The 10,648-nt window shown below is 36.8% G+C and overlaps 1 protein-coding gene across 1 annotated transcript; it reads left to right on the top strand.

Annotated features, from left to right (window-relative positions):
• Positions 1–4,127: 4,127 nt before the first annotated feature.
• On the top strand, positions 4,128–5,342 carry LOC138322183 (dentin sialophosphoprotein-like). The gene has a single exon (XM_069266233.1). It carries the CDS (start codon positions 4,128–4,130, stop codon positions 5,340–5,342), a length of 1,215 nt encoding a protein of 404 aa, XP_069122334.1.
• The last annotated feature ends 5,306 nt before the right edge of the window (positions 5,343–10,648 follow it).

Here is a 10,648-nt window from a genome sequence, read left to right as displayed (position 1 = left end):
TTAATTGATGCCGAACAACATGCAAAAAATTTCTTAAAGATTTTTGTATTCCAAGATGGCCGCTGGCCCACTTCCTGTTTTAAGGTTTCAGTCTCCGATCTTAATGAAAATTGGTCTATAGTGGTTTTAATTGATTCAGAAGGGGGAACTTTAGGTAAGGACAATCATATTTTATAAAGGACCGAGGTAAGACCCATGGGGATAGTATGACCGAGGTCCAAAATGGGAGCTTTGCTGAAATTTGGCTTTAAAATCTGACTCCTCCTTATATTAATCCTTGAATGGGTTTCGACCATATTTGGATGAAGGGCTACCAAGTTTGTTCAACAAATGACATTTACCTTTTTCAGAAACTTACATATTCAACTAAGGAGTTCCTTGTATTGTTTATATTAATCGTTAACCAATACTTTATACTGTGACTTTGTTGTTTTGTGCCATGAGTCAGGTGACCGTTAAGGCCCATGGGCCTCTTGTTTGAAGCAAAGATGGAGTAGACTAGTACTGGGAGTACTCTAGTTATTAAACATGAAATGTGTTCAATGTTCTTCCAATTGGAACGAAAATTAAGTAGATACAACTTGAAGGAGTTAACGTTTAGTTGAAACAAACCATGATTCTTGAGTTTAATTTGCAATGAATTCAAGTTCTGCTGAAACGAAAATTGAGAGGAGTTCATCAATTGAAAGTTGAACTCGTATTGAGTGAAGAAATGAAACAAAATGTGTGGTAAACTTTCAGAGAACATCTAACATTGCAAGTTTAGGCAGATTCTTGCTTCATTGCTAGCTCTCTAAAATCCGAATTTCATATTGAGTATTGCTTCGTTTGCTTCTGTCTCCAATATCTGTGGTTGCTTACAAACTATCTGACTATACTGAGTTGACGCGTCTTGCTGGCGTTGATGGATGTTGAGAAAAGAAATTATAGTATTTGCCTTTGGAGATTCCAAATACTACATCCGACTGTTGTTGATGCTGCCCATGCAAACCTCCGTACCTCTAGATCTACAGTTGCATTTGAAGTGCAGCTTTCTCTTCCTTTAGGACATTTACAATTGATCTTTGGCATATATCCGACTTCTTGTTCTCCTCGTGCTCGCATGACATTCTTCATCATATCATAAGCTAGTTTAAAACATACCGTATGTTTTACATTGTAACTCTGTATGTACTGTACATCAAAAGAATCTGAATAACGGTACACTGTTACTGTAGTTGACATTGTTGCTTTGAGGTTGGGCGTCGCTTCCCTGTAATCTTCAGAGGAAATATCTACAAGCCTGTGATTGTTCATTTTATCCTGAACTTCCTTTTTGCTGAGAGAGACCAGGGTTGTTATAACAGTGAAAGTAACCCCTGGAGTATCGAGGATGCCAGTAATGGGGCTATATCGTCATTATTCGATGGATCCCGACTACAAGGATTTGTCACTCCAACACGTTTCCTGCATCATGCACAGGGACCTGGCACTAATTTCTAACAAACAAAAATGTATATATATCATAGTATCGATACTTTGACACCGCGCCCACCCCCCCCCCCCCCCCCCCCCCCCCCCCCCCCATTTTCGCCGACTGAATGTTCTAAAAATGCATGTTCTAAAAATGCATATTTGAAAGAAAAAAGGGTCCTCCTGCACAATTTTTGTACTTCATTCTAAAAAAAATTTCCGCTGCGCGGCGCATTTCCTAAAACGTTCAAGCACATAATGCTCAAACCTTTAATAGTAATAATTCAATACACATGAACTACACTAAAAATGTCCATTAAGGGATTCAACGTACTGCATTTGTATTTCAAAAAATGTCTCTTAAAAGATTACTTTGTTTATATGTCTTAGTAAGACAATTAATTCATTATTATTTTGAGTTACAAAACTATGTGCTGATGGTGTGAAGCCGGTATGTTCAGATCGAGCAGGGCTGCACAATGATATGACGACACAATTATCATTTCTAAATGCAGGTTACTTTATATCGAAAAAATACCATGGTAAGAACGCTTTAAAATGATTAAAATGCAGCGTGAAACTCATCTCAGCCATTCTAAAATCGTAATTTTTTCTCGGGGGAGACCCCCCGGACCCCCCAAACTCAAAAATTTTATCACGCCTTCGGGCGCGCGCAAATTCATCAAAATTCCCGGGAAGACCGTGTGTGTGTGTGTGTGTGTGTGTGTGTGTGTGTGTGTGTGTGTGTGTGTGTGTGTGTGTGTGTGTGTGTGTGTGTGTGTGTGTGTGTGTGTGTGTGTGTGTGTGTGTGCATAGTTATTCTTATCATGCTTCAAGCTTAAGTTGTATATCAGGGGCGTAGCTTGCTCTATAAAAAAAAAACCAGGGCTTGCAAATAAAAATCCTAGTATGAGTTATTCGTGGTCTTGTAAAGTTAAAACATCTATGTCGATCCGTCAAATTCTTGGATGTTATGTAAAATCAAAGTAAAAAAATAACCTTAACGTAGATGATTTATCTAAAATTAATGATACTGAAATATACCCGTGCAGTTTAAAAGTCCGAAAATGGAAACCTGAAGTTCGATCAACCTACGGGTTCTTAGTGTTTAGTGCTTGTGTTGTTTGGTGTGATAATATGAAGAAGACGCAATTAACGATAAGATGGCTTTTTCAAGCTTAAACCGAAACATCGAAAAGTGACACAGGTCCTCGCAAATTATAGTGACACAGAGTAGATTCTACTTAGATAGTCCGCTAAAACCTGCCTATATTATTAGGCTTTTTATTCATTTTTTTTCCTAATATAAAGTCTATATATTTGGCAAAATAATAAAAGAAAAATTGAAACAAAAAATATAATATAGGCAGGTTTAGCGGACTATATTCTATTCAGTCATCTAAATAGGAAAAGGCCACCTTAATTAGATATGAGATTTTTGTTCTAAATCCCAACCCAGAGTAAATGTACAATCTACTGACACATACTCTGGTTGGAACGATATAGAGAAATAAAATTTTCCGTCAAGATAGACTTTAAGAAGACCAAATTTCGTATAGACTGTTTACTGTATTTTTCTATCAGTGCTACTTTTATGCCTTATAATATGAGGCGCTGTTTTTATATTCATTCACTTTTTTCACATATATGACTTGTATAATTCGATTCTTACACATGAAAAAAAGTCCGTAACGTAAAAAAGTTCCGTCAAACCATCCTATCACTCAAGATACATGTAGGATTTATCATGAGAATTTTCGTACACTTAGCACTAAACATTAACGCATAATAATCAGGTACAGGTAGAAAACAGACCTATTCTTTTGATTTTAATAAATCTAGTTTAGCAATACCAAGCATTATCAAACATGATTTTTCGTCATCCCTGAACCCCCAACCAGGGCGCTGCCCTGGACCCGCTGTGGGCCTAGGCGGCCCAGACCCCTCGTCTGGGCTTGCACATGTAAAAGCCTATAGCTACGCCCCTGCATATAAAACTCAACACATCGTACGAATATTGTTAACTCCACTTTTACGGTCGACCAACGGAATTAATGGGCCTAAGGGCTGTCTGTATATATAATTGGTAATATGGCTCATAAATCGATAACGTGATATTGTCGGTAGATGTGAAAAGTATAACAATCGACTCCATATGTATAATCAATAAGCTGTGTAGGTCAGGTGTGGCTGTTTTCTAAGTCGTCAGCGTTCATAATGTACTAGCGAGTTGGGGAAAAACCAGACACTGTATCTTCTGTTACGCGCGCGCGTGCTTGTGCATACATTTGTAGCATACTAATATACATCTACACGCATCAGGAGGCCGTAAAAATGTGGTTTACTAGAACAACACGTAGTGGACAATATACCGATATCTGGTGTGTATGGTGTGGTTACTCGAATGTGAAATGGTATTCACGTACACAAGGGACCATCACATTGTGGTAAATCATAGATTCTATATTTAAACATTACACACAGAGAGTAGTCCACACGCACTACGAACTAGCTTCCGGACGATTAAGAATTGTGTGGGAACTACAGAACTCTGTCTAGTCGAGTATGTTCGTAGTTCCCATGTCCAGGCAGCAATGGATTAAATATGGTGCGGACAAGTATACACGTACATTATACCGGTAAGCAAGGCCAGACATGCTAGTGTGTCAACACTCATGGGTACCGCTGGGTCTGTGTCGTCTTCAGAACAACAACCACACAATAATGGTCCAATAGGGACCATGGCGTCATCGAACGCACACTCGTCATCTCGATCGTCGGGGTCGGGGAGTGACCGAGATCCGTCCCGTGTCGTTGGAGTAACAGATAATTTGAGGAGTGAACGAGCATTCAACAACAAAACGACTGTACAAACCAATAGGGGACAAAGGGATGGGACGGACGTATCCAAGTCGGATACTCATAGACTGGAAAATTACGTCGCGGACGAAAGCAAAAGTGAAACGATGACGAGCACTAGGGCGTTCAATAAAAGCTCGAAAGCCTTAATGACAAGCGCCTTTAAGACATCCTTGAGTAATATTTTTAAGGGTGATAGTTATGCTCATGCCAAACCTATGCGTGACCAAGGAAACAGCGACGTGTCTTATCATAATAAAGGTTTAAACGACCAATCCATCGGAGACTCATTCCGGAATTCTAAAGGGTACAGCGAGAACCAAAATAGTAAGGTAATGAGAAATGACTCTTCTAAGTCTGAAAGCAGTAAAGGGAGTAGCTTTTCACATGGAGGAGGATATTGTTACGTTTCCAAGTCAGATTCTTTTTCCTTTGGGAATGCCGTAAGTGACTCCAAGTCGGGAAATGCATTCCGGAGTAGTCGTGGAATGGACCATCAAGGGAAGAGTGGCAGTGCGCGGCACAGCGCCGGGTTAGACGATGCTGGTTCAAGTCAGGCTTGTCGATTTTCTAGAGCTGTCAATGATACCAAGGCCAGTAACTCGATCAATAGTTCGAGGAGTATGGTTAGTATTAGTTCAACTGGCGTAATACACAATGTGAAAAGCTACAGCAAAGAAACCGCATCCGAAACACATACGTCAAGTCGAACTGGTAAAAACACGATGGAAGGAGGCAGTATTAGAGATTCTCGGACAATCAATACACATATTAAGGGTCAGTCAGTGCGTCACAGTAAGGGTCTTCAGGATTCTTCAGCTGCAGACAGCATTCAAAACAGTCGAGGCATGGATGTTCGATCCACTGGCCCCTCCGCCACGTATAGCAAAACGGTCAATGATGTCTCAAATCAGGACCAGGTCGAATCGACTCGTGGGATGAACATGCATTCAAAGAGTGCGTTACTATCACATGCGATTCCGTACGAGAGAATCACGGGGTATAATGAAACATTCCAGGAAATGACTTGATGGGATGAATTTAAAAATCCATTATATAGTGCTTATGATGAAAACGTGTGATATCGTCAAAGTCGGTTTTTGTTGTTATAGGGTAATATAACTTAGCAGGTGGCGAATCCACAGAATCGTTTACTGGTGTTGTTCGTTATCATTATAGAAGTTATGTAAGTACTTCGCATTATCTTTAATCATAAAGAGCAAAATGAAATAACATCAGAAGTCTGGGGTAAATATAGGTTCTACAATCAATTTTACCACAGGAAAAACAGTATTACAAAAGTCATATTTACATATTTCTCCATTAAAGTCCTTATCAAAAACAAACAGCATTAATTTATGTTAATGATGTTTACACATTTTCTCACCGCTGTTCAGAATGACGTTCTACAACCATTATCATAACTTCATTTTTTACCATCAACGTTTTCTCGTTGTAAAGTATATTATACTGACTTTAACCCAATTGAGATTAAACAATGATGATTTACAGTCATTCTTCCTAAATTGTATCTTTTAACTGTCTCGTTGTTCATATCTTATTAAATACATGTACAATATATATGTTACTTATAACTGACATAATCCAATGCTGAGAATTTGCCTTATGTGTGCCTAAATGTACTAGTAAATTCGATTTCTAATTTATTTTTACCTGTAATTCCGTAATGAACTGCTCTATCGTAAGAAGTAGAAGAGTCAGGGACAATTGAGAGCAATATCTAACAATCAAACGTTACTTTATAGTCAGAAAAATGCAGAGACATAAAATAATATGGTAATAATTGTGAAATAAAACTAGATTCATGTGGCATCCTCATATGGGTGAGCTTTGTAGACGTTCATTTCATATTGCCGTTAATACTCTCATGTTTCGGTAACACAATATTATGTTTATCTGCAAATTACGGCATTTAATCGACAAAACATGTCATATAATGATTGTTTGGTTTCCAATAAAAAATATCAGGTAGGTTTGTTAATAATATGTTAAATTTAAATTGCAACTATTTCTTTCTATCTAATGCAAATATAGATATTGAATTAAATGTAGTTATGGTATTCTGAAAGCTGGCATTATTTATTACTAAGTTCAAGGTACAAATGTAGCTTGTTTTGTAACTTCCCATGTGGACCGTAATTTATTTTGATAGTATGCCTTATGTTGTACTAGAAGGAATATATTTTTTATATTATTGTAGATGCATTGTGATATATCGTTAATAATTGTTTAAGTGTCCTTTACATTTGTATAATAAAAAAAAGTGTAACTAAAGGAATCTTTTTTTTTTATTCTTAGACACGTATGTAAATCTATCACCTTAGATTAGAATGTTACATCTTAATTACGTAATAATTCAATTTTACTTATTTATCTCCATAAGTGAATCTTTAATTTCATCAACGTCATAGTCTCCCATAGTTTGTCCGTTCAAGCTATATATATGGGCCTGTGTACCGGTTAAGTGACTTTTGACTTCAAGTCATGATGCAAATGTCCCCTAGGCATGAAAGTACCTTAAGGCATAAGAAACAAATTATCCAAAGATCTCTGTTTACCGGGAAAATACACATTTTTTCAAAATGACCCCAATGATAAACAATATTTTATCAGTACTGACTATACTTTTCGTCATACTAGATTGTTTAATATTCCAACCTCTAGAACTCAATTATACAATAATAGCTTTTTTCCGTCTTTAATGTCAGAATGGAACTCTCCGTCCTGTCCGTATCCCTCTATGTCATCAATACGTGCAATAAAAAAGGAATGTTTACAATCTGGTATTACCGATTATTTTCCAATATGTTCGGAAGCATTTAAATATTCTGGCGAGAGGCAAACAAATATTACATTGTGCCAAATAAGAAATTCCGCTAGTAATTTAAACTCTGATTTATTTAACTCTCATGTAACCGACAGTCCTGCCTGCCTGTGTGGTTTTCCAATTGAAGATTATTGACCTCTCTATAATAATCAAAGAACTCGCCTGTGTAATTCTATTCTTGCACTAGATATCAACATTCCTCATTCTATCGACACTTACCTCTCTAGATATAATCGCCAATATTTTAATTCAAATGATAAATTATTGAAAATCGTACATGAATACCATTGTTTCATTTGTCTAAGCAAGTGACCGAGTACCGCTATACAGACTCGCAACTACGAAATTTAAAAAAATACATATATGAAAACAATTCCACTTTTTGCACTGGTGTTGCGATGCCATCTTGTCTTCTAGTATGAATATGGTTTGCTTGTGATCTGATAATTTCCATGTATCTACATTTGGATGTATTTATCTAAAACATTTGTTCTATGTTTAACTGCAGGTTTTGTCTATCATTCGTGGAGCTGATTTTGTAGTATAACTTTGTATCGTCAACGAATATTTTGACTCATTGACATAAATCATCCTTGCCCATGCACGCTCCCCTGTGATATTCCATTTCTGATGTTGATCCATTTACAGGATCATCTTGTCGAGAAAAGCTTTAATCCATCACAGCAGTTTATTATTTATTCCGTACTGTTCTAATTTAAGGAGAAAAAAACTTGTGCGAAACATTATCGAAAGCTTTGGTAAAAGTCAAGATAAATGACATCGACACTTTTTCCTGAATCTAGGCTTCTGGTCCAATTTTCCGTGGATTCATATAGCTAAGTGACACATGAATTTTCTATTCTGAAGCCGTGTTGGTGAGGAATGATAATGTTATTGGTATCCATATAAGCTATACTTTCATCACTTACTATCCGTTGCATGATTTTTGATGGAACCGATGTTAAACTTATTGGTCTGGAGTGGCTGGGATCTGTTACGCTCCCTTTTTGAATAATGAAGTGACTATGTCATGGCTTCTTGCCACCCTGATAGTTATCAGCAGTTTTGAAGAGACTTCTAAAAAGGGTCATTTTAGCTCTTCTGCTGTTTCGGTTTTTAGGTCCTCTGCTGTTTCGATTATGAAATTAGGGTGTAGGTTGTCTAGACCAGGAAGTTTGTTTGGGTTTTCTATTTTTTGGATGGCCTTTAGTACCCAAACTTCGCTAGCCAATGGTATTAAGTCCAATTCTCTTCCTTAGTAGAAAGAGAATCGGACTAATTACCCTTGGCTAGCGAAGTTGTTAGTACCCTTTCGTCTGTGATGTTATCCTGTTGATGAGGTAATATAGCATCTTGATCTTAAACAAATACATTTGCAGAGTAATGGTTTAATGTATCAACTGTTGGTTGATAATTCGTCATTTTTTTTCATTTCTCCTAAGGTTGATTTTTTACTCTGGATTTGGATCTGACGTGAAACAAGAATATTTTTGGAATTATTTTGATCTTCTCTGGTAGTTCCTTTTCATAGTTGTATTTTGAGGATCGAATTTATGTTGTGGCAAAGTTTCTGGCAGATTGGTTTCTGTCTTGCAATGGAGGTATTTGATCTAAAGACGATTATAGCTCGGATGGCTGACTTGGCGTCATGACTCTATTCACGGTTAAGAAGTTTGTTGGAGTGACTCCCCTTACAACGTATGCGTACTCTGTACTCCGTATATTAAATTGAAGACTAATGAAATTCCAAGCTTCGCCAACATCTTGGATTAAAGTTTAGGCGATGACAATCTATCTTGGCGTGGCTGCTTTTAATCTGTGTACTGACCCTTTACATAATTTCTAATGTTGAATTTTGGTTCTCTAGAGATGTTTGTTTCAGAATGAGTATACTACCACAGGGACCTGGCACGAATTGTGTATACCACATGTGAGAGTGACAGTCTATCTAAAAGTATTGGAAATAATCAGTATAAAAACTGATAAAAGTGAAAAAACTATAGTTCTAGTTTCTTGTAAGATGACATGTTGTCAATGTTTGAGTAGAAAATTCCACGTACTGTCTGTTGATTCTGATGGATATGCCTTGCTTGGGGAGGCATTAGAATTGTTAAAACCCTAATCCTATGTAAATATGAATATCTACATTGCCACTGCACAGTACCTATATGTTGCTACCAAGCCCCATGTATGTTATTTTTCAATATATACAGTTTGCATTGACCATGGACTCAATAACCATGCTTTCTAGTATGATCGTTATCAGTGTATAATGATAGTGCAACACGTGTGGTTATTCTATTGTTACGGGGATAGTCGTTAGCGTAGCAACATGGAGTCATGACCCCACTTTTGGCGGGAACATATGAATGACTCTATTCCGATCAGCTGTTCCATCGAACTAGTTGACGATGACGGGAGAGAAAAAAATATGGGTTTTCAATAAAAAAATTATGCAACTGTCGCGAGAATAAATCATATTAATTTGCGTGAAAAACTAAATGTAAGGATTTTATTTGGATTTTATTGAGGTTATGAGGGTATCGCCGGGGTTACATAATTTACACGTGCTCCATTATCATTATACCCTCATAACCTCAACAAAATCAAAATATATTCCTTGAATCAATTAATCACATGTTATTTAGTTGATTTTTCATGAATTCCAAAATCACATATCAAAATTTTAACCAACGTACCGGAATGGAAACCTTTAATCATATTGAAGATTGGCGTCTAGTCCACGTACTTCATGGCGTAACGCCACTTTTCTTATCGTATTGCATTTTTTTTTAAATTATTAGACACGGGCCCGGCATCATAAAAATATTCTCAGTCAGATTTTTTACTCAAGTTAATGATTTTACATAGACTTTCAAGAGTAAAATATCAATCTGAGAATGTTTTATGGTGCCGGGCCCAGTATGCAATCTTTTAATCCAATATATTCGTCGTGTTCGTCCTTTACTTGATAAAAACCAAATGTCAAGCACAAAGAGCAACGTCTATGGCGTGCTTGATCCGAGATAGCTAGCGCAAAATTGAGCATAAACCTTTGTGACGTCATAATAACGTAATATACTGTTACGCGCGATTCCTCGGAGGTTTTCTACAAAGCTAGAAAACAACGACGAGGTGTTCCAAAAGCCGTGCAATATAACATCACGAACCGTTCAATATTATACAAATATTTCATGGGTTACTGTGCTCTAGTTCATAATATTTAACCCAAGGTGGTGATAATCAACAAATGTTATATTGCACGAGGTCAAAAGCCTCCCCGAACAGATTGGCATCGGTAAAACACAATTAAGTGCAGTCGATATTGAAGAGAAAGACGGAAATACTTGTGTGAATAAGAATTTATTAGAATTTACTTATTAAATTATTTAATTTAAAACAAAATATCTTCTTTGTATTCTTTTATACTTATCCAACTAAATAAAAATGTACAAATCTATTATGTAGCTGTATGTATGAGACATACAG

The sequence above is a fragment of the Argopecten irradians genome, chromosome 4 (assembly GCF_041381155.1).
Source record: "Argopecten irradians isolate NY chromosome 4, Ai_NY, whole genome shotgun sequence".
NCBI classification, from domain to species: Eukaryota; Metazoa; Mollusca; class Bivalvia; order Pectinida; family Pectinidae; genus Argopecten; species Argopecten irradians.
This window is presented reverse-complemented; position numbering and strand designations above follow the sequence as displayed.

What these genes read in the sequence shown, in the direction of transcription:
- LOC138322183 (XM_069266233.1), top strand. Translation starts at nt 4,128, where the DNA reads ATGGGTACCGCTGGGTCTGTGTCGTCTTCAGAACAACAACCACACAAT.